Source organism: Phlebotomus papatasi, chromosome 3 (genome assembly GCF_024763615.1).
Source record: "Phlebotomus papatasi isolate M1 chromosome 3, Ppap_2.1, whole genome shotgun sequence".
Taxonomy (NCBI): Eukaryota; Metazoa; Arthropoda; class Insecta; order Diptera; family Psychodidae; genus Phlebotomus; species Phlebotomus papatasi.
In genome coordinates, this window is record NC_077224.1 from 22,100,128 (window position 1) to 22,125,715 (window position 25,588).

At 33.8% G+C, this 25,588-nt stretch overlaps 1 protein-coding gene across 1 annotated transcript in view; it reads left to right on the top strand.

Annotated features, from left to right (window-relative positions):
• The window catches only part of LOC129808247 (neuroligin-4, X-linked-like), a 116,661-nt gene that overhangs the window by 79,321 nt on the left and 11,752 nt on the right, over nucleotides 1–25,588 (top strand). The window contains exons 9-15 of the mRNA XM_055858069.1: nucleotides 3,547–3,651; nucleotides 3,860–4,055; nucleotides 4,131–4,319; nucleotides 15,620–15,762; nucleotides 15,871–16,082; nucleotides 16,283–16,429; nucleotides 21,036–21,194. Of these exons, the coding sequence (XP_055714044.1) occupies nucleotides 3,547–3,651; nucleotides 3,860–4,055; nucleotides 4,131–4,319; nucleotides 15,620–15,762; nucleotides 15,871–16,082; nucleotides 16,283–16,429; nucleotides 21,036–21,194 (1,151 nt within the window). The remainder of the gene's footprint in view (nucleotides 1–3,546; nucleotides 3,652–3,859; nucleotides 4,056–4,130; nucleotides 4,320–15,619; nucleotides 15,763–15,870; nucleotides 16,083–16,282; nucleotides 16,430–21,035; nucleotides 21,195–25,588) is intronic.

The window sequence follows — 25,588 nt, forward strand, 5'->3', positions numbered from 1 at the left end:
GAGAAAATTCACTTTGAGCAAATTCTATTGTGCTATCTGCCAAGAAAAGCTTAACAATTATACCAATCGACGTAAAAGTTTATGGAAGTAGGATTAAGTAGACTTTTCTCTACACGGGGATTTTGTGACATTTTCCACAGATTATCGCCATGATTTTCTTTTTAATATCCTTCTTTAATATAGGATAGGTTATGGGAAAATCATTCTGCAGAATTTTCGATCTCGTGAATTCCATGTAATTTATTCTAGAAATTAATTTCACGGTAGCTTTTTACGGCAATATTACGATAAAGAGAATTTTTTGGATAATCCTTTAATTTAATTTTTTTAAGTTTAAGTTTAAGTTTATTGAAAAACCACGAAATATAGGCTGCAATTGTAAGAGGTGTATATTTCGTGGTTTTCAATAAACTTAAACTTAAACTTAAAAAAAATAAAGGATTATCCAAACATACTCTTTTTCTATTTTTCTTTAGAGTAATGCAATTGAATTTTAGATAAAACCGATTAATTACCGGTTCCAACTATAAAAAGGATTCACATTCATACACCTTGCACATAAATACAAACTTCCATTATTCGATTAAGATAAGCTTTCCAGAGCTTTTTATCTTGTTTCTGCATCGGTTTGCAGAAAAACATATTCCATTAAAACTCTGACCGTAAAAAATGATCTGAATTACTCTTAATTAGGAGCTCATTGAGTTCGTGTGCAACTACGTATTCGTTGTGCAGTGAGTGATTTTTTTTTGTGCTAAAAAGAAGTAAATCTGGGTATAATTCTTGAGACTTTTCCAATAAAATAAATATTTCAAATAATAAAATTAAAATATTTGTTTTTATACACTTTTAGAAAAATTAAGTCCCAACTACCTTATTTAGATTTATGGAAACTAAGAAATAGTAAGCATAGACCCATCCATATATTTACCTAGGGTAACTAAATGAAATAGTTGAACAACATTAGTTACAGAATCTTTTCATTTAGTTATCATAACTAAATTAGATTAGTAACGGGTACTATAACATATTAGTTCCAATAACTAAATAAATGGGGTTGATACCCATCTTATTGACTGTAATAACTATATCGTATTAGTTGTGGTTACTATATAGCTCAAAAAAGCTTCAAAACATAAGTTAAAAAATCACTCTTTACTATTGAAAAAGTTGTCAGAATTATTTGAAAATATAAACCCATTTATTTGCATTAGTTGTGAGAACTAAAAGAAATTTGTGACCAATATCAGTTGGGATATCGATTTCGATGATGTTGGAATTTCAGTCTTCTTGTTCTTGTTCTTCTCTTTATTTTATTTTGGGAAAAATAAAATAAAGAGAAGAACAAGAACAAGAAGACCGAAATTCCATTCCTGACATCATCTACATCCAGACGGTCGAAACAAATTATCGGATATCGATTTCATTTAAATAACCGAAGCAAATATAATTATATGAAACCATTATGAAATAATTGCCGCAACTTATCCTTCCACGTAAATATTGCCTTATGTTCTCACTACTAATAAATTTATTATGAGTAAAATGTTTTACGATTATAAGAAGTATTTTAAATAGATTTGATAATAATCACCCGATCAACTAATTTAAGTTCGAGATGATTAGGGTAAAATGAGGTAATTTGGAAGCATTTATAATTTGGGACATTTGAGACTTTCTCACTGTTTCAGATGAGCAAAAAGAAGTTTTAAGAATAATTTGTAAATAAGGACTCAAACAAACCATTAGAACAAACCATATCTTTATCTCTGCATTTTCATAAAAAATTCAAATTCATAAAAAAAGGATTGTATCTAGGGAAACGTCTCTTCAGTAATATTCTTCTTGAAAAAGAGTTAAAATCTGTAAAGTTCGCAGGGTTCTAAAAGATATCGCTATTTAAATAATAAATTCAGAGAAAAAAATGTTTTAATTAACTATACTCAGAACCTTTTCTTAAAATTCTTTAGTAACGGTACAACAAGAAAAATGGAGGGATATGGATACGGTTTCTTTTAGGAAAATGTTCCTTGAGTTCAGTTCTCTTTTAGAAAACGTTCTTTGGTGCCAACAACTTACAATATGCCATTATTTAAAAAAGCAAGTTTCATAAAAATAGTTCTACCCATTTCTTAATAACTCTTACTTCAAGATATCTGAAAAGTTGAGGTGATGGACTATAAGTTTCTTCAGGTGATATGTTCAAGATACACCAAGGACTCCGAAAATACCTGTGATTTGCCATTTAACGAAATAAGTTTTCGTTTTGTAGCCCTGTAATCTGCGATGACTTTGAAATATTGCTAGTTTGTAAGGCAGTTACCAGATGGGGCAGTTAGAGGGAAAATCTGAAAATACAGTGCCCGCTTTCTAATCCGAATCGGCGTAATCCGGACGAGTTATCGACGGTTACATTTAAAATTATTTTGAGTCCATGTATGCATGTGTGTTCAGCAATGAAAATGAATTATCCTGTAATGTTTTTGTTTAATAAATGAAGTATAATAGCATGGGATTCTCTAATTATGTCTTTTTAAGTTTTTTTAAAACTGTAATTCTAATTCTACAAAAAAACTTGCATTATATTCACGAGACGTTGAACAAATTCAAAAAATCCATCCGGATTACGAAGCGGACATCTGTCATATTGTCTCCCAATCATCCAGATAACGAAGCGAGCACTGTATTTATTTAAAGCTTAAGTCATACATCGACTTTGACCCGAATTTCATTAAGATTGGTTAAGCCGTTTTCGAGTAATAAATTGTCAAAGTTGCGAATTTTCAAAAGGATATCGTTAACAGTTCTTTTTGACTTGGGTCTCAGTAATTTTTAAGTCATATACCAATACCAACAAAATTGGCCTAGTCCGATCTCTGGCGAATGGTTGGACCAGCTCCCATACAGTTCTGCCCATTGTCCTTTGTTGAGTATCCTACCCTACCGCGGTTTGTCATTTGACCGAAAAACGACCCGGTAGGTTCAGTGTTAAGAAGAACAGAAACAGCTTTTCTTCCTTTTGAATCTCTAAAACAGAGAGAAATCTCAAATGTCCTTTCAAATGTCCCAAATTGTAAATGGTTCCAAATTACCTCATTTTACCCTACTAAGTAAATTTATTTTGTTTAATAGCTGAATTTTAGAAATTTCTTTAAAAATAACTCATTTAGGACAAAATAGATGGATTAGGTGTCATTAAAAGGATCAAAAAGACTTCATACAATTTTCAAAAAAACCAAAACGAAAATATAAATAAATAAGTTCACACAAGAAATGTTACGTATCGAAGTGTAGGCAAAGCAGCACAGTTTAAAAGTGTCTTTCTTGTAAGGTCGATGTTTTCTTAATTATTCGTAATGTTCCCCTTGTAGCAATAACTCGCCATGAAATATTATTGAATAAATTGTATAAAAACCATCTTCCCATCTTGCCATCTTCTTCCACTTGAAAAAAAGAAAGATTTAAATCTCTGTATTTCTGCAAAGTGAATGGGGAGATGGAGAAAACAATTTGTATTAAGGGAAAAAAAATCATAATTTGCTATAGATTTCTTCCTGGATTTGCTCCATTTGTCGATGGCACGGTAATCGTAAATCCCACCTCATCTATGACAAATGCCTTGATCCTTCCCACCGGATCCGCTCTGGCAAGGTGAGTACTTCATTCAATTTATGACTTTCAACAATTTCCGGGATAATATTGAAGCTTCTTGTGGGGTAGATGGGCAATAAAAATAGTGCGGGTCTCAGGCTTATCTTTTTTTTTCTTATTTTATCCTTCTCATCCCGGTAAAATTTTTATCGCTGTCTCATGGATTCTGCCTTGGGGAAATAACCACAATAAAAAAAATAAAAATTAGTACCAACGGACTGGAATTGGCTGATTTCCCAAGTCGGGAATTACTCTTTGGACTCACGTCGATTGAATCGTACTTGGATTTGAGTGCACAAGATTTGGAGTTTGGCTTCAATGAGACAAGACGGGATCGCATCTTGAGGACATATGTACGAAATATCTATCACTATCACTTAAATGAAATTTATTCAGCTTTAAAGGTATGCAAGTGATACCCAGGATATCCTTTTTGGAGAAACTGACACTGACATTGTCTTTTTGTTTTTGGGGGATAGAATGAGTACACAGATTGGGAGAGACCGCCTCGAAATCCGACAGGAGCAAGGGATGCGACACTTGATATTTTAAGTGATGGACACACAGCAGCACCTCTTGTACGACTTGGATATATGCACAGTCTGCGCGGAGGAAGATCCTACTTCCTCCACTTCAGGCATCAGTCCGGAGAACGTGATTTTCCACAGGTGAGTCCATTGATACCATAAATTTTCTTAACATACAGAGTTGTTGCGAAAATACTACACTAGAAGTCATTATCTTGAAGCTCTGTTTTTAGATAACTTTAAGATATACTCCACAAAAAATTGATTATAAAAGAGATGGCAAAGCGTCCCAGCTTTGTGGAATGCTCGAACTCACGAGATAGAGCTCACCGTGAATTTTTTTTGCATAATCTTTTGGTATCACTGATCTACTAGAGATAAAATTGATTCATAAATCACAAAAGCATTTGAAAATAAAAACAAAATCGGTACTTAACCGACTCATTACCGATGAAGACCGATGCAGCCAGGTTCGAAATTTCAATACCTTACCAAAAATCCAAACTTAACCAAATGGGGTCAAAAAGTACCCTTTCAAAGTAGTTGACTTTTGACCTTCAATAATTCAAAATGGCGAATTTTCCGGTCATAAGTATGTTTGGGCGAAATATTCACCTTGACTAGCTCTAAAACATATCCAAAAATCATTGAAAAAGCTTGAGCCAATTTTGAGAAAAACCGAAAAAAACATTATTTTCAGGGAATATTAATTATTGGGGGGACGGATTTAGGGGGTATAAAATTATTCAAAAATCGGTACTTAACTCTTTCGTCTCTTTTGGGACTGTAGTACCCAAAGAAGCATATGCATTTTCTATGATAAAAAAATGTTTTTTTAATTATTCAGAACTGATAAAAATTCGATTCTTGTGGATGATTACAAACTCTAAGGATGTCGAAATGTAAGATATTTTTTGTAGGACCTCAATTAATTCTTGAGCTTAGATATTTTTGATTAAAAATTGTGAAATTGGCTTGCAGCATATGCTGCGGTCCGGAAAGAGTTAACCGGTTCATTACCGATGCAGCCGGGTTCGAAATTTCAATACCTTCCTAAAAAATTCAAATTTAACCAAATCGATTGAAAAATGAGCCCACCAAAGTGCTTGACCTTTGACCTTCAATAATTCAAAATGGCGAATTTTCCGATCATAGATATGTTTGGGCGAAATGTTTGCCTGGACTAGCTCTAAAACATATCCAAAAATCATTGAAAAAGCTTGAGCCAATTTTGAGAAAAACCGAAAATACATGTTTTTAGTTGAGGGGAGGGGAAAGGATAAAAAACGTCTAGAGATATTATTTTTTTATTAGGGGTCATCGAAGACCGGAAGTCGATATCTCTTACCGTTTGACCTCTAGCTCGAGAACAAATTTAAGGTCAAGTAAAAAAAAATTAGAAAAAATTATTCAAAATCGGTGATGATATTGTCTTTTTTTTATTGGGGATCATCTAAGACTGGAAGTCGATATCTCTTACCGTTAAAGCTCCAGAACAGTGAAAAGTTGAAAAAAAAGACGATTATGTAACTGCTCTCTCTTTGAATTCGAGCAGTAAAATGGACTATTGAAGATACTTTAAAAATAGTAATTGAGTTGGTTGCGTTGATTTTTCTACCGAACTAAGCAAATAAATAAACTACAAAACCGCCTTAAAACATTGATAGAAACTTATAAGGGCTTCAAAAAATAACTTAGAATTGGATTATTAAGGACAGATGACCTATTAAATTCTGAAAAAGCAATAAAATTGGTTGATATTTAGGATTTTGAGATCTTCAGGAATTGGGCTAAACCTCTAGTCTGAATATCATTTTAGAAACTCGGATAAATATTTTCTCAGACATTTTTTAGGTTTTGATAAATTATTCTACACATTATCCTCCGTATAATTTCGTCCCTTATGGCTCCGGCACACCTTTTAGATCAGGAAAATTTCATGAAGTCGAAATTCGAAACCCTTTCTCTCTCACATGTTTTGCATATGACTATCTCATTCTTTCGCATACCAAATTCAATTGAGCTAAATTGAATTTGGAGTGATGTTTAAGAGAAGAAGAAGAGTGCGAGAGAATGAGAGACATATGCAAAACATGTGAGAAAGAAAGGGATCCCGAAATTTGAATTCATGAAATTTTCTTGATCTAAAAGGTGTGCCGGAGCCATTAAGAATATTCACCATGCGGGATTTTGGGTTTCGGGATTTTGGCTTTCGGAATTTTATTTTTCGGTATCTTGGCTTTCAGGATTTTAGATATCAGGATTTTCGATTTCGGAATTTCGACTAACACCGTCCATGATATCTTAAATTCAGATAACGATGAGGGTGTCACTTAGCGGAATCACTTTACCCAGACTTTCATTAAAAGTTTATAAAGTCGGACAAGAGCTTTAAGATATTTTGAATAGTGCTAAAATTAAATTGGTTATACTTATTCCTAAATCTAGGAAGAAAAACTTTATTACCGTTTCTATGCCTTATTTTTTAACTTTTAAATTATTCCTAAAGATTTGCACAGAAAATACAGTACGTAATGGGCTTCTAACTATTAATTTATCAAGATATTTATTAAATTATAATATTCCGAAGTCAGTAAATCTTATTATGATAGGCTTCAGCAACTTCACATTTTATTATGCACAGCTTGAATTTACATATTAAATTATTAATACTCATTATATGCATGTTCTTGTCCTATCAAGTGTGTTAGAACTTATCAATAATTTCAAATCAATTGTTTATGCAAATTGGGCCAAACTGATATAATAATGCCTCTAAGCTAATTGGTTATGTAGGTGAGATGTTATTGTGTCTTGTGTGAAGTTATATATTGTTTCCTATTATAGCTATCATAAAGAGGTTCTTCGATACGTGATTTTCAGGGCAAAGAGCTGTATTAGTTTATTCTTATAATTGAAAATCTAAGCATCATCTTTAGCACCTTCTCAGCTTTGATAAATCACAGAGATAGAAGTGGCTATAAAGTAGATGAAGAACAACCGATCTCCGGGATGTAACTCGATAGAATGGCTATAAACATCTCCGCTGGTGCTTTCATTATTCATCAGCAACCAATAAAATCTTGTGTGTTATATCTCTACAACCCAAAATCAACTTCCACCCTTGTCAGATTAAGGATATACCCACTCCAGAATTTTCTTAGTACCAAGATTAACAATTAATTGTGATGCCTTAAGGAGTTTTCCTTTGGGATACCCTTACATCAAATTTAGAATATTTCTTCACTACGTTTTATATTCTCTATTTTCTTTTTTTTTAGGTGAAAGTTGATGGATTTCTTTTCTCAATTTTTACCCCGTTTTTTTTTTCATTATATAATTTTGATCCAATAGAGGTTCTTGTGAGAAAATTTCTCCCTAGGTTTCACTTTCACAATTTTATCGATTATCTCTTTGTGGAATGGGACTTCTTACACTTATCTCCGTGCTCTACTAAACCATGAAAATTCCACCCACGCTATTTTTGTGTGGTTAAATGGATTGAATAGGAAGAATTTTCAACGAATTTCGCCCACTTGAGTATTTCCCAGTGCAATTTTTGGGAGGAAAAGGGAGAAATGCACACGATTGGGAACATAGAGAATGAATTTTAAGTTAAACGTGCCGGAAGACGTTTTCTTCAGCGGACAATAGGGTGTCATAATTTTTCTTTAACCTTTATTTACTCGAACTCTCGTGAAAGCGCAATATACTTGGTCTTTTGATTTTGAGTTATTCCGTTCTTTTTTATGAGGAGCCTTTAAAAATCATGATAAAATGTTCCAGTTGACAAAGGTTTAAACATTAAAGATTTTAGTTAATTATTTAGTAGAAAAATACAAAAATGATTTATATAATAATTGAATACACATTGTTCCACAGAAGAAAATGATTGCAAAAGATTTTAAAACACTATTTTCAATAAAATTGAACGATAAAAAGAATATTTTTCTCTTATTTTTTTGAAGTAATATTTTATAGCCGAAAATTTAGTTTCTAAGGTTACGAACTATAACACCTATTAGTGAACTTCGACAGCTCTTACTATTCTTTGTATTTCCTTATCTAAATTATTATATTCTTTACATTTTTAATAATTTTGAATCTACCTTTCCAATCATTAAAACCTCCTCTGAAATGTTATTGATGAATATTTAATTGAATCCAAAAACACTAATACTTTCAAAATTATTATATTATTACTGTTCGTTTTCAAATTAGCTTTTAGAATCAATTTTTCGATCACTACAGTACATCTTACATGATTTTACATATATTATTTGCTTAAAAACGCTCCAAATTAAATTTTCGGAATTTTCCGGAAGCAAGAAGCTATCTCGAGTGAGATAGCTTTTTGCCATTTTAGGCATTATTGCAGTTGATTTTCAATGAAAATGATCAAATTGTGATACAAAATGTTATTTTTTTTTAAAATTATTTTCAAGTGATATTGAATATATTACCTCATTATTTATAAAATTTGAGAAGAATATGTCAAAATAAGTTCCTGGAGTGTAAAATCAAATTTTTAATAGAATTTCGTAATATTATGAATGAAATCGTGTGTTTACAAGAGGTAGAGATTGATATATGAAGTAGAGAAATATAAATTGGGATATCTTATGATTCTTTATATAAAATAATTTTGATACTAGTCTCAATTACAGCTTCTGGACCGCAATTTTGAATGTTGCTTGTTTTTGACGAAATATTTTCTTGATGAATATTTTGTTTCAAAGTATAGTAACTAGAATACCGGTGGCAGCCAAAATCCCGAAAGCTAAAATCCCAAATCCAAAATTACGAACGCCAAAATCCCGAAAAGGCCAAAATCCTGAAAGCCAAAATCCTAAAAGCCAAAATCCCGAATGTTCAAAATCCTGAAAGGGATGAAATTATACTGGGGAAAATATTTAGAATAATTTTCCAAGACACAGAAGATTTCCCTTTGCCTCCAGAAAGCGTGGGTGCAATCGTGGAAGTAGCTATGACACTTTTAAGAATTCGGGATTTTGGCTTTCGGGTTTTGGGCCCATTCGGGATTTTGGCTTTCGGGGTTTTGGCGTTCGGGATTTTGGCTTTCGGAATTTTGACCGGGACCCCTAGAATATACATATCCTGCAAAAAACATCCTTGATAAATAATTTGTGATCCTCGATGGATTAGGGATGAAAAACTATTTCACAAAATTGAACATTTCACCCTCCAATGGAAAATTACCATTTGAAATTCAAAATATTTGGTCGCGTTCGGGCAGTTTCTTGCACTTTTGCAGAGGGCGCTAATATAGCAAATTTACCACTTGCTCATGGAAATTCCCGTGGGAATTCCGTCTGTTCACACGGTAAGGCAGGCTATAACACCTCACTGTCTAATACCATGCATGGCTAATTCTACCCCGGTCTCCCCTACTCCTAATTAATTAATAAAAAAATGATCATTTTCTTTGCTTTTTAACTTTTCCCAATCTTCTCTATATTCCGTTAAATGAAAAGAAAAAAGTACCAATTAAAGCTCAATTGAAATTATCAACTGTTTAATATCACATCAAATTAATTTAGAATAGGGGAGGGCTTTTAGGCTTCGAACACACTGTGGCTTCAAATATTTCACATTTTGCCCATATCGTTTTAATGAATCTAATCTGGTCAGATGCATTGAAGGGAAAAATATGAAGCGTTCGAAGCCAGAGAGTTTGGAAAGCTTGAAAGCCTTCCCCTTCTCCTAATTTAAATTTAAATTAATAATAAATTTTTGATTCACTGACACTAGCCAGATATATTTCTCCCACAATTTGTATTCTATAAAATACCAAGACACAAATTTAACTTAAAAAATTTTATTCAATTTAGAAATATATATAAATTTTCCCAGGATATTCAATATTCTAAAAGCTCACATGTCTCAAACATTCCAGCTTCTCTCTACCATTGATCTGAGAATTCCGTAAAGTCTTTTAAACTACACTAGCACTATTTTCCAGCAAAAAAAAATATCTTGAAACATAAACTACAATGTTGAAAGCAGAACGATTTAAATTGGAGCACCCTGCAGACAATTTTTCTAAGAAATCTGCAGCATCAACGACGAAAGACATGGCTAAAAAAAATCTATTCCCATCGCGAGGTTGAAAATTTACGGGAAAATCGTGAAAAGTCTTACATTTCCTGGAAGAAAAATGTGTAGAGAATGTCACATACTTAAATTAGTGCACAATCTTGCAATTTTCTCAAGTTGAGAATGAAGCATCCGAGCGCGAGAAAACCACAAATTTTATCCCCATTCTCCTTCCAGCTACGTGATATTTAATGAAAAATTCCAAAAACCTCCTCCTGCACCCCCCACCCTCCCAAAGGGTTCTTTCACCTCGAGCAAAATTAATTATTGAAATTCAGAAGCAAAAGCTTAAATGCTATCTCCAGACACTCTCCTGCTAGAAAAAAATGGCTCCACGAAAGCTTCTTAGAGAGGAGTTCATTTGAAATCACTCCTATACCGAAGGGTGGGCAGGTGAATGTGGAAAGCCCTCGAGGCCATGGAAAGAAACAGCCAATGTACACCTTCTAAATTCACGATTTATGGTCGGTGATTCACGCGAGAAAGTGCTGTGAAAAGCACTGAGCTTTATATAAGAAAATAGTTTTGTGTGGGTGGGATTTTAAGGCGATTCAGAATAAACCTCTTAAGCCTCTCACTGAATAGTGAATGCTTCACTTCACACCATACCCAGAAGCAATTGGTGTGAAGTACAGAATAAAAAAAAGAAGTCATGGAAAATGCTGAGATTCCCAAGAAACACACTCAGCATCCCCAATTAGACTTCCCCATGGAGGTTTTGTGGTGCTAGATTCCACGGGAAAATTCCTATTTAATCAATATAAGATGCTTTTTTCTCCGCTCAGCATCGTTTCTCAGCCAGATTGTCCCTATTTGAAGCAAAAAGTGTGAAGAAGCACAAGATAAATGTGCGACAATAGTGAGAAAAATGCAAGGGTATAGCCAAGGAAAGTTATCTAAGTGAGTAATAGGTACACCAACTCATATGAACTTTCTTAAGCGGTCTTCAGACTAGACGTTTAGCCCAGTTCTCGAAGGTCTTAAAATCCTAAATAAAAAGCAATATTATTGGTTTATTGATTCTATAATGGATCATATTCGACTAGGGTAAAGTGATACAAGTTGGACAATTCGTCGGTACAAGTTGGACATGGCTTTTTTCTTGATAAATGCAGTACAAAATTTGTTTTTTAAACACAAGGAACCAAATTATAAAACTAAAGCATTAAAAATATACAAACAAAAATAAAGTACTAAATTTATCAAGAAAAAAGCCCTGTCCAACTTGTACCACTTTACCCTAATCGACAGTCGATAGTATCGAAAATAATATATCATGTCACAGCTGGCAATGTCCTTGACAAAACGTAAAGAGATATTGACATACTGTTTTCGGCTCAAGGTTTGTAAAATTGACAAAATGCCAGAAAATGGTCATGTTTAATCAATTTCCCCATTTCGATCAAGTTATAAGCAAATTTAAAGCTAGTGAAAAGCCTAGATAACCTTATTGTAGGTGAGATACTTAACGTGAGTTAACTCGGAACGTATGAAAATTCGATTTAGAGCTGAATTTGAGTGACGCCATTCAGTTATCTTGAATCCAGTTCGTAAAATTATACAAATTTTGTATTTAAACCGAAATATAAAGGAACTGGATGGACTGACAGGAATGTGATATATAAGTGAAATGTTGACCAAAATGTTCTCTATAATTTTGCCGAAGAACTTGATCTCATTAAATACTCAGAAACCGAGATAATCAAGGTTGTTTGTTTCTGCACTCATTTTTATACTCTAGAGTCCCTAATGTCCATAAGACGAACTTCGATTATGTCAGAGAATTGTTGAATTTTGTGAAACCTTTCATTTTACCTTTCTCAGCGCCATTATTGGGAAAAAGTCAATTTTTTACACCAAAACGGCAAAATCGGAGAGATAGCGGAGTCTGAGCGGAAAATGATGTATGGGCAAAATGTAAACACAAATGTCGTCTACAATTATGTCGAAGTAATAATCAAAATCGGTTCAGCGACAGTCGAGATAATTGAGGTTATGTAATAGTGAAACTGGGTTTTCGACTGTCAGCACCGCAGATATGACGTTTTGAATTTCGTGAACTTTGCCCCTCATATCTCCGGTTCTATTGTAACCACAGCGAACCCACGCCACTTTTTATAAACTTCATAGCCTAGACTATAACGCTCTAAAAAGGGGGTGAAGGGCATAGTTATCCATAATGCTATTCCGGCTAGCAGCTGTGACTGCGCGGATGCTATTCGGCGGAATTTTCAGGCTGAACCATTGAGAGATTAATGGTGCTATTTCAATGAAAAAGTGACCATGTTTTTTTTAGCACATTACTGTTCTCAAGTACTAAAAACAAGACTAAAAAAGATCATGTATGTTCCTATACGTCATTTCAAGGAAAATAATCAGTAAAGAATATTAATGCTGCACGCGAACTTTTCACCACTGAGAATTCACGGGAAAACTCATGGAAAACCTAGGAAAACCCGCATTTGAGGCTAAAGTTGCCAACTCCCGGCCATCCAACTTCATCACGCCACCAAGCTGACCAAGTTTCTCCACACTGAATGAATGTCAGATGGCATTGTCATCGGATGAAAGCTTGCTCGGAGGGGATATTCGAATTCGGATTTTGGTTGAACTTTTCTTTTGTGTCGGTTCCTGTCAGAACTAATTGGTGATTTTGAAACACGACGAGGACTGGGGGAAATATGAAGTTTTTGTGTAGAGAGAAGAACCTTACATCTTGTAGATCATGATAAAGAAAATTTTCCAACCGAAATTCGAATTCGAATACAGTAGACTCTCACTCAATCGGCTCTTTTTCAATCGGGCGACAAATTTTGTTGACAATTTTCACGTTTAATTATGAAGCTAATTCGCTCAAATTCGCTGTAGTTCTTCCTATTTTATCGTGATTCTTTATAATTGAGCGCTTTTTGTGGAATTTACAAAGACTTTAACGCTCAATTCTATCGCTAAACCGGATGACATTTTGCCCCATATTCCCGATTGAGAGAGAGTCTACTGTATTCCCGCCGAGTAAGCTTTCACCCGATCATAATGCCATCTTACATTAATTGAAATAACATGTGGGAACAGTCATGGTCTTTTTAGTACTTGAGAACAGTAGTGTGCTAAAAAAACATACTAATTTTTTCATTGGAATAGCACCATAAAGCTCAACTTTTTTTTTGTTTTTTTTTTGATTCATTCTTTTTTTATTTCCTTTTTCTTCTGTAATATTGATTTTTTTTCTTTCACAATTGTAAAAAGGATGACACTATTATTGTGAATTTAATAATAATAATTATAATAAAATTCAGTCAAATGGCACAATCGCGTTTTCTAGAAAAATGATTTTGAATTTATACGCTATTGTAGCGCCACCTGTGGCGAAGTTTTGAACTTAAATTTTTGTCATCTGAAAGCCCTCGTCAAGACGCACAAATAAAAAAAAAATCAAGTCAAAATGTAAAACCGGAGATACAGGCCGGTCAATTTTCAAACTTTGACCCCTTATAGCTCGACTCACGCGTTTTAGAGCGACTTATTTTTTTTTGTTTGTTGGGTATAATGTGCGGCTAAAACATAAAATTTTAACCCGATACACAATGCCGTTTTTTAGTTATTTAACTGAGAAATTTTAAAAATATAATTTTTACTAAAAGTCTATTTTTTAATAATAGCGCCCCTAGCTCTGGTTTTACGAACTTCCGATATTAGAAAGGGAAGTCGCATTTCACGAGAGCTTTCTAAAAGGCTCTCACTTTCTTAAATTCTGACAATTAGAACCGGAGTTATGGCCATTTTAAGAATTTTTTTGGACCCTTAGGTCCAGCTATAACATACTAAAATTTGAGCCCGATCGATGCCTCCCCTTCCCCTCCAAAAACATGTTTCTTTTTGGATAACTCGAAAACGCGTAATTCGATCATTTTCATTTTTGGATATGTTTTGGTTTGGAATACCCAGGCGGACATTTCGTTCATACATACCCATGACCTTGAGGCTTGACTTCTTTAAGCTTTCCAAGGTTAAAGTATAAAAACGTGATTTTATAGGAAAACTCGAAAAACGTCATGCAATTATTCTCATTTTTAAATGTTTTAACAGATGTCCAGGCCGACTTTTTGTCCATACATACCTATGATGACCTTGAAAGCTTAGTTCTTTGAGCTTTTTTGAGGATAAACTTTAAATAATCCTGATTCTGTGATTAGATATAGAGAAGATTGTGTCTTCGGACCTTCGGTGGACCCCCCATTAGTCCACTCTGGCAATCGAAATATGATACTTATTTCGCCCACTCCACCCCCCTACCCCTCCAAAAACATGTTTTTATAGCATAACTTAAAAAAAACGTAATGCGATTAATTTCATTTTCAGACATGTTTTAAAGAAAATCTAAATCGATTTTTTTCTCCTTACATACGTTTCACCTTGAACGTCTACGTTTTTGAGTATTTCAAGGTCAAATTATAGAAATATATACATGTAATACCTTGAAAATGGATTCCATGACTTCTTCAACTATTGATGTTTCAAAGCAAGGACTTAAAAAATAAACAAAAGTATTTCACTATTGTTTTTACTTAGTTTAAAGTTCTATTACCAAAATATGTTAGTTTCGACAAAATTCTAAGCAGTTGTAAAAATACCATTTTGGCCGCCTTTTTGGCGATTCGACACACTGTGGAATGGACGGACGGACAAACGGGAACGGTTTTTAGCCTCTCATATCGTGATCAGGAAGTGTCAAAACACGTATTGTCAAAGTTTGGACGCGATCGGAGGACATGTAATTTTGTTAGGATTCAGATAAAGCAGGAATTCAAAGCATTTGGAGCTTAATATTTTATTGCAAATTATTGTTCAATGCCAAAAAACCTCTTGTGCTTTTCGGTATTACAGTAAAATTTAATTTAAATTACTGTCCGAACCGTCCGAACTCCGAACTAACATCACACCAGCCCTATAAATTTCTTGCAATGTTTCTCAGCCAGAAAGCAATTTACGCAATCTGCCAAAGGAATTCATTGGAGACAGTTTTCCATGTCATGATGTACACCACACTTGCGACAACATCCCATTCTTAAGACACGGAGACAAGGGACTTCTCTAGGGGGTGGATTTAAATTGTCCAGATAAGATAATAATTTTAATTAAAATTTCTTCTTCGGCTTTGCCTAGTCCTATGGGAGTCTTTTCATGAACTCCTCGAGAGAAAATGTCTAGGAAGATTTTCATAGTTAAATATTAATCCTCCCAGCTATATCTTGACCTTATGCTTCGTGAGATGCATCACTCAAAGAGTTTCACTTATTTTCCTTATTTTTGAATAATTATTTTAGCGTACCGGATCAGTTCGAGGTGAAGATGTGCCTTTTTGTCTAGGACTTCCATTATCCCCGCTTTTTCCCTACAATTACACTAAAGATGATATTCGGATCAGCAAATTGATGGTGCACTATTACACAAATTTTGCATCATATGGGTGAGTACCTATATATCGTATATGCTAATATTGGTAGATAAAATTTGATGCAACTGGAGGTCCAGAAATTTTCCGAACAAAAATGATATGTAAATTGGAATTGTGCAGGAATCCAAATGGGCCCCTATCGATGACAAATGCCGAAGAGGTGGCTCATGAGCATGCTAGAAGTAGCAAGTTTAAGCGGAAAGTGAGGAGTTTTGCTGACGATGATCAGGAGAGGAGTGGTTCGAGGAGGGATCGTTTGGATGAGGTTCCGAGCATAGAGGCACCATTCTGGGACACATACGACGCAATCAATCAACTGTATCTCGAACTTGGTAAATTTTACAAATGATCCCTTCCTTCACTAAACACCCGAGATGAATTCTCCTGTTCCAAATGTCTTTTTGTATTATATTATATATATATATATATATATATATATATATATTGCCTTCCTCTTTCACCAATGAAAGTTTCCATGATTTTCCTTTTTCTCATTTTGATACTTGTCTTTTTTGTTTGCCTGACCATAAAGGGAGCAAAGTGGAGGTTCGCAATCACTATCGGGGTCACAAATTATCCATGTGGCTTAGCCTAATACCACAACTTCACTCCGGGGAATCCACGGAATTATCAATGCGTCATCATCATTTCCTCGAGGAGAGTGCACAATACTATGATGGTAAATTTTAATTATCACCTCCACCACAAACACTATCTTTCATCGCCAACATCTCCTCATCCTCCCAAAAAGAAAAACCTACTTATCGCATTTGCATTTTCCCAGCACGTACATAGGATTTTGCCGCTATATCGATTTTTTCCACACCAAAGAGAAAGAGCTTTATCTCATTCTCCTGTGAGGAATAATTGTCCCTGAGTTTTTTTTATCTCCTCGTGGTTTTCCTTTAATTTTCATAATTGGAGAGTTTTTCCAGTATACTTTCAAAACTAATCCGCAACAATGAGAGCTTTTTTTGCCCCTTTTGAAACTTTCAAAGAACAAATGCAAGTATTTCGCGAGACCTTTTGAGGTTGGACTCGCTCTGACTTGTGCCTAAGAAGACGAAAAGTTTCCTAATTTGATTGTTATTCTTATGAAAGTACAGGAAAGAGGACCCTTTTGTAAAGTTTAATTCAGAAAGGAAAATGTATAATTGGGAGAATAAAAATAGCCTAAATTAAAACGTAAGTCAATTTAACTGTTTTATCATGTTAACATTTTTTTTTTGGTAAAACTAGTATTTAGCGAAGTCTCTGTAGTTGCAGCATCCTTTTAGTTCACTGCTTTGCTAACAATTTCCCTTGCCCGAAGTGAAAATCAAGCTTTCCCTTCGAGTATAAATTTTACAAAACAAAACGTTCAATGGTGCTATTCCAATGAAAAATAAACTTGTCTTTTTTAACACTTGACCGTTCTCAAGTGTTCCTGCATTATCGACTTCTCTTTGTGTTGGTTTCTGTTTCGAATTTTCGACTGTTTGCCTAATTCTCTCCTTGTTCTAAGACCACCAAACAGTCGTTACAGGAAGCAATACAAAGTAAAGTAGATTAGGGGAAGAACCCATAATTTTGGACAGTTTCTAAATTTGGACACTTTGAGGGTAAAATTGGACACTAAAAATAAATTGATTAAAATTATCAATTTTTATTCCAATATTTGATGAATAATCAATTCTATCTAAATATTTGTTCCTTTTGGAAGAAATTTGAATTAAAATTGCTCTGTTGAAATTTCAGTGTGAGCCATTGCTTACGAGAAATATGACAGAACTTCGTATTTACTTCAGTTTTATTTAGCTGTGGTGAAGTACTAACAATTTGTCTTCGCTTTTCTATTGATATTATTAAATATTCATTGAAAATTGTGTTGATTCACATTTATAGTGACTTGTTGATTTGAGAGATTTGCCTTGTGAATTACAGTTTTCGTGTGAAAAATGGGCAATTTCCTCAGAGATTCATCAATGAGGTGATACTTCTTATTATGGACAGTTCTTTTTCTCTCGAAACCATGTTATATAGTTCTCTCAACGATGAACTGACGCAATTGACTTTAGAGGGATGTCTCCGGTGATTGCCAGTGAAAATGTTAGTCACCCTAAAGATGAACACACTTTTTTGGTTTTGCGCAGAGCTTTCGATCCCGATGGGGATCTTCTTCAGTGGCTGGAAGGGCATTAAATTTTTTTATTTGCAACGAATTTTTTTAAAAACATTTTTTAAGGCCATTTTTGGACAATTTTGAACAATCTGAAAACACAATTTAGTTGAGTGAGTGAAAAATTATCCAAAAACGACCTTAAAAAATGTTAAAAAGAAATTCGTTGCAAATAAAAAATTTAAGTCCAGTGAAAATGTTTGAATGAGACATTCAAAACAAAAGTCCTGGACAATGTCATCCTCCTGCCGCAAATATGTCATAGCAATTGCTTTCCCTGCCATCATTCCCTGATTCTTTCGGATTAATCAAGTACTCCAATGAGAACATTGGTAAAGTCAGGACGTCCGAGATGTAGCAGTCAAATTTCCCGTCTAATAGCAATAAATGCTCTGATAAGGCAACCCGAATATTTGAGACGCAATGTCTTCTTTCTAGGCCAGCGCTTCTGGTGGTGGAGAAGACGACTGTGTTAGAGTTAGTCGATTGTACGATCTCAGTGAGTACGTACATGAGAAATGAGTACTCGGTGAGTCGTGAAAGTGTTAGGACGTAGTGCGGAAGCTCGCGCCAGTCTGGAACCCACACGAGTCGATGCATAAGCAGGTCATTCCCAATTATTATAGATATTAGAACAGATTGTTGGTTTGTCCCTTACAGATTGGTTCATGAAATAGATAACAATGGGAAACCTATTGCGGCGGATTAGCTGTCCAAAATTACAACCAAAGTGTCCAAATTCATAACCAAGGTGTCCAAAATTTGAGTCAAATTTACTTCCACGTATCAATTCATTTTTAAACGTATTAAGACTAATTTGAGTTAAACAGTTTGCGAAGTTTCTAAACAACCCTTTCGAGAAGAGAGTAACAAAAAAATCAATTAGTATTGAAAATATCGAACTTAAAATCTAGAACATTGATGTTTATAAGCATCCTGTCCAAAATTATGAGCCCTTCCCTTGCGTAGACTTATTTGACAACAGTAATGTGCTAGAAAAAAAAGCATGCTCAATTTTCATTGGAATCCCGTCTGACACAGAGTAAGGGAACCCAGCCTTGAGCAATTAATCAATACCTACCTTTAGGCACTATTTTAGCCCTCATCGGCAATATCCGAGTGGTAGGCCCAAATTAAGGACTGAATTTTGCCACGTACATCAATGGCGATAGAATGAAACTGTCAATTGCACATCCTGATTTCACCTTCGAATTTTATACAAACGATAGAAGCTACAAAGATAGTGATATGCTTTATTTAACCAGTATGAATGATTTAATACTTCAGAAAAGCAAAAATTATTATAATAAAAAAATCTCTTCTAAAAGGGAAATAAAAACTCGTATTTCAAGGTTGAAAATTTGTTTATAGTTATCACTACACTTTTCTCTACACGAAACGCATCCGTTCACATTTATTATTATTTAAAAAAAAACTATTAAAATCACAGAAAATCTTTGTGTAAATTTTAAAAATAAATAATATCTTTTGGAAAATATTCAATTTGTCACTGACAGTTGAGCAATACGGCCGGCAACATAATTTTCGTAGTACCAATGCTCAATTCTAGGAGCGCAAAACAGTGTCCTTGACATATATTAAACATACCCCTTACCAAATTTTGGTAAGGGGTATTTTGTATGAGAACATCTTAAAAGTAAGGTATGAAAGATAGGAGTTAATTCAGGCTATAATGCACGCTTACCTGCTCAGACGGGATAGCACCATAATGTAAGCGTTGGCTCACAAGGTCAGCCGTCTGTTTCTTAATAAACCAAAAAAAGAACATGCCGCGGTAATAATACTAGGGAGTTAGATAATTTGAAAATGCTAAATATCTTTGAGTTCTCAACCCGAAGCTCTAAACATTTTTCGTATTAAATTTACAATATTGGTAATGTAAGTCCCATCAAAACTTAGAAATTCAGAAGTGGAATGCACCAAAATAACCTAAAGTGAACCGCAAACGATGCAAATGAAAATTAAGGTAATAATATTAACAAGTTAAGAGATTTTTGAATGTGCTGCACGTCTTCCTTTTAAAATTTACCCATTCTTTATCTGGGTTAACATGAGCAAAAGTTTAGTATGAGCCCGATACTCATCAACTAATTAGTCGAAATATTTCCTCTTGGTATTTATAACTTGTTTCGACTATCCCCTCAAGATCCTCATAACCGGCCTCTATTACGGCCAATTTCAAAAAGCTTGGCACTTCCGTTTAAATTTAGAGTTGTAAAGTTTATAGGGTTTCAAACTTTGAATCTCATCCCTAGGTAGGGGTATAACTCAGATTTTGTAAATTTCAAATACCTATCAGTTATTTATCACTAATCTTGTATTAATTAAATTTTGTACAAAGAAAATAAAGTAAGAACATTGTAAGAATGAGCGACTCTCTAGCCCAATCCGGGGTGGAATTAAGAATTTTTGCTGCTCCTACTCCCATGAAGATTAGATTATTTGGGTGTTAAAATAATTTCAAAGCGATATTTTGGATAAAATTTGCATGAATTAAAATTTATCATTTGTATATTAATCGAATTTTCAATATTCCATTTGCTTTGAAATTGACAGAGAATTTTCCTGTCACAGAATACATTTGCGAAGCGATTCAATCACAATTAGGAAACTCAATTAATCCAATATTCTCATAAATGTTGAGTCCTTTAGTGCTAAGTTTAGTGCAGAATTGATTGACCAAGATAAACAACGTTCTGAGTTTATATATAGACCACAGACCATATGCCCAAATACTTGAAAACTTTATTATATGATCTTTGAGCACAATTAATGGTAAAAAGGCGTAATAATGTAATTTGCAAGTACAAATTGCATTGTAATTTGGAGAGAATTCATCTAAATAAATTTATTGTGTAGCGCATTGGGTAATTGTTACCCTCTGAGGGCAATGTTGGTCGTTTATTATTCAAATAAGTTGTTTTTGGGGAGAAACTCTCTCTCTCATGAAAATTAGCGATAATTTATATTATGGTTCCAACAGATTTTTTACCCCCCTCCCCCCATATGTGTAGTACAAATTCAGAAGTGGGATGATGTGGACGCGATGAAAGGGAAATTTGTACAATAATTGTAGATGATAATTGTGCGGTTTTCCCTTTGGCAGGAATTGTTCGACCACAGTCACTCCATAGACCGGCAACACCTGCAGTGAAAACGGAATTTATTGCAGCCACATCGAGTGTCGCCACAAAATCGAGTGTCTTTAAAGCAACGATGAGTACAGCCCCTCCATCAAATGCCACATCATTTCATACAACCACAGGTAATAATTAATCCTCTAGGAAACATGAGAATTAATAATCAGGAAAAATTTATTTGGGGCTGGGCGTACGAACCCGTGCGAATCATGCGAGATAACTTGGTACAAGGCAAAATATAACATTAAAATTTTCACTCTACTGAATTGTGGTAAATAATGAGAAATTCACCCAAAAAAGATTTAAGAGGACTTTGAAAGTATTCAATGGCTTTTGCAGACCTATATATTGCAGAAAGGTAGCTTTTGACTTAGAACAAAAAGCTCCACCTAAAGATAATTTTAGGTCATTCCCCCTTCAGGAATTATGATCAATTAAGACTCCAATATTCGAAACAATATCCTTCCATATGTGTTGTAGTGCACAAAATGCGAATATTATTTTGTAAATTGAAAAACAATTTATTTTTAACTGAATTACCTCATAAAATTTTTACCCTAAATCCACAACTAATTAGTATAAAATTATCAAACAATGCGATAGACCAAAATGATTTGCATGAAATGGTTTTGAAACCAAATCCAAATATGATTACTTGATCTCAAAGGGAGAGCAATATCGTATAGATTTCATTAGACAATGAATTATATTTATTTTCAATCAATGAACTGAAAACAGAACGTTAAACAGTAATGTGAGATATATACAGTTCGACTCCAGTAGTGTCAACTAATTATTTCCAGGATTTTTTTTATTGAAAAAATTTTTCAATTTAACATTACCTGAAAGAGCTACATTTTATAGGGAAACTGAAGAGATCCTTGTAATTCTCATTGTTCCCGTAAAATATTTTACGAGTGGTCTAGGCATATTTTTAGTATTTTAAACAAATTTATTAATATTTCTGGTATATTTACGAATACACTTTCAATTGAGTAATAGGATTAAAATTACGAAAAGAAAATTATTTGGTTTTAAAATGCTTACACGAATAATATTCGAATTTAATCATAAAATTATTATGTCCTTACATAAATGTTTTTTATACTGTAAGACCGTCTTCAGACTAGAGGTTTAGCTTAGTTTTCGAAGGTCTCAAAATCCTAAATAGCAACCAATTTGATTTGTTCTTCTGATTCAAATAGATTACTTTCCCTGAATAGTCCATTTCTAAGTCAAAATTTTCCAAAAATTTTCGACTAATAAGAAATTACAGAAATTAAGCCTAATGGCTAAGCCCAAGCGCCTGGCAAGTTGGCCTTTTTATATGGAGCTATTTGAAGCCAATTTCCTAATTGATCTCGGATTCAGCTCACAGTTATCCGAGGAAGAAATGTATTTAAACAAAAATTTAGTATATTTATCCCTCCATACGGTAAGTTATTTTATAATGCGAAAAAACTTCTCACTTTTTAAATATTTATCATAACGATCGCGAGTGCAAAAAAAATCCCATATAAATTTAAATCGAAGTATGAGAAATTGACTTCAAATTTCAGGCAACTTGCCAGGGGGTTGGCTAAGCCCTAAGTCTGAAGCCCATATAAGTCAGTATACAAAAACACCCATTTTAACTTCTAAAAAATCATAATAAAAATATATAATATTGTTAGTTCGATAAATAAAAGAAAAGTTGACACTACTGGAGATTGACACTATCGGAGGCTGACTTTATTGGAGCCAAGTATATTGTTATCACACAGTGTCAAAGTAATTAGGAATTTTCGAGTTAGAATTTAGGAACTAAATAAAGATTCTTATAAGACCCCAAGGTACTGTCATATATAGTTTTGCTTCAAAGTTTTCATAAGACAGTAAATTAAATAAATTAAGGGGATATGAAAACAAAAATTAAAAAAAAAATTGATTGGAATGTCCAAAAATTTTAAACGAGTGAAACATCAACTAGTTCAGTGGACTAAAATTAGACTTTTAGGCGTCTTCTATGCGGGGGGATTTCGAAATGCACCACACTCTGCTATGCACCGGTAAGTCTCGGCAAATCTCCCCTAGTGGTTCATTCCTGAGATAAATTTTCTCCAGCCTCTGTTATAAATTCTCCAAGTGTGCTCTAACTAAAATAGATAGTCTGGAAGACTTTCTATTTTATTTCGAAACGTTTCAAACGTCAATCACACAGTGTTTTACAATCAAAGAATTTGTTAAAGAGTATTAAAGTTCATATTTATGCCTGATGCTTTATAAGGAAGAGATGGGACACTCATCCTCTATATCAAAACCGTCCTACTGCAAGGATTTTATGCCAATATTGTTGCTAAATTAAGAAAATATCCCAAGTTTTTATTTTTCTATAAATCAATTTTATACTATTTAAGTATTTCTTTATTTCTATTTAAGGATGTTTATTTAACAATTCGACCATATTCTAATGATGATTAAACAATACATTCGGAAGAGTGACCGATACCGTGTCGCTATTTCATCTTCTTTTCGACTCTTTCATAACTTTGAAAATAGTTCACGAGAAAAACATCTCTTAAAAAACAAAAAAAAATAATTAAAATCTCTTGAAATGTCAAAATATTCGAACATAAACAAATCGAGCTTTCGAAGAGGGAGGTTTAAGCGCCAAAAGATGGGCAAAAATGCACCTGTCAACTCAGTCAGGGAATTTTGTTTCAAAATGTCGATTTCGAATTAAAATCCCCCCGTTTAGATGCTCCCTTAACCCTTTAAGGACGAGAAGGTCAAAAAACGAGGTCAGAAAAAATATTTTTTTCTAACTTTTTAGGGCAAAATACAGCTTTAAAATGTCGTAAGAAAAAATTCATTTTTGGGTCACGGGTGACCCAATCGTCCTTAACGGTCCTTAAAGGGTTAATGTATAAGAAATAATATGGGAAAGCGGCTTGCCTTTTAATGCTCCAAAGTTTGAATATTTAATTTTTTCTCTCATTTCCCAAAGTAAAAAAAAATATTATAATAAAATAATAGGATTTTGGCTTTGGGAGAGAACAATTGAAATATTCACAGGCTGCCACATTCAAAGGTAGGACACTTTCCCCTAATGACAATAATAAATTTATAGGAAATTCCAAGACCTTTCCAACGAGCCCAAACATAACCTCATTCGCTTGATAAATGCGTTCTCTAGTGTGTTTTTAACCCTTGACCTTGAAGACCCGTTATTAGGAATAGTGGTAATTCCGTATACGGTCGAATGTCTGCCTGGGTAATCTCTAAAAGATATCCAAAATCGATACAAAAGAAAAAAACTACGCGTTTTCGAGCAATCCCAAAAAAACATGGTTTTGCAAGGGATGTGGAGGGGTGGGAGGGAATGAGGGGCATGTTAACGATCTTCAATTGAAATTGAAGGTTCCAAGTCTTTATCTCTAACCGTTTGGCTTCTAGGATGCATTATGTCACTTTTGGCGGTAGTGTCCAAATGCCACTTTTTGATCCTAAGTTTTACTTTACACACAATTAACGTAAATTGGGAAGCAGTATAATGGCTTCTGGGTTATATAAGACCTATTTGCATGATCACTTCCGATATTTTCTCCATGAAAAAGCCATGAACTGTTCGACTTAAAAGCCTATATGGACGAGGAAAAAGTCGAAACCTTTATAAAATTTCATAAGCATATTGGGGTATTCACTGAATATTGGAATTTTAAGACAAAAACGACCGCGTGAAAATCCGAAGAAAAATCGGTTTTTCTAACGCATTACAAGATTTAATTTACAAATATTTAGTTTTTAATGAAATTCTGCTTTTTTCTAGCCTATATACGTTTTTAAGTCGAATCATTCATGGTTTATCGATGTGTCCTGAACGGATGTTTAGTTAGACTACCAGTTTTGATCGATTTTATAAGCTAGGCAACTGCCTAGATTTCACTAAAAGTGAAGTTTTGACCAAATTGACCTTCTTGTTATTAGTAAACTTGAGATGATTTCTCAATTTGTTAATAATTAAAGCAGGATAGAGCATGGACAATTACTATTTATATAGCCTACACCATGTTTCGTAGTTATTTTGTAAAGCAAAATGTATTTTTTTTTGTTATTAATTTTCTCTATATATGCAGCTGCTTGCTCCAAAATTGTCTTTATTGGGGTTATAAGTGAAAAACCGTATAAAAAACATTATACTGCATCCTAATTTACGTTAATTGTGCGTGAAGTGAAACTTATGATCAAAAAGTGGCATTTGCTCTCTACCCGGAAAAAGTGACCCAATCTTTCCGTACAGAAGTAGATCTTGAAAAATTCGAAAATCTATTTGAAGATCCAAAAAAAAAAACTTTCTTACTTCTTAATACTTTCACAAGGTGACGGAAGTTATATCCTGTTCTAATTTCGAAATATTCAAATGTCAAAATGTAACGGTCCTCACATTGTTGTGAGGAAAAAACAGAACAAAGACGCTTACTGTTCTTGTCCCATTATTTAATCAATCCATAATCATTGAGCAATCCTTTTGCCAGCTTTC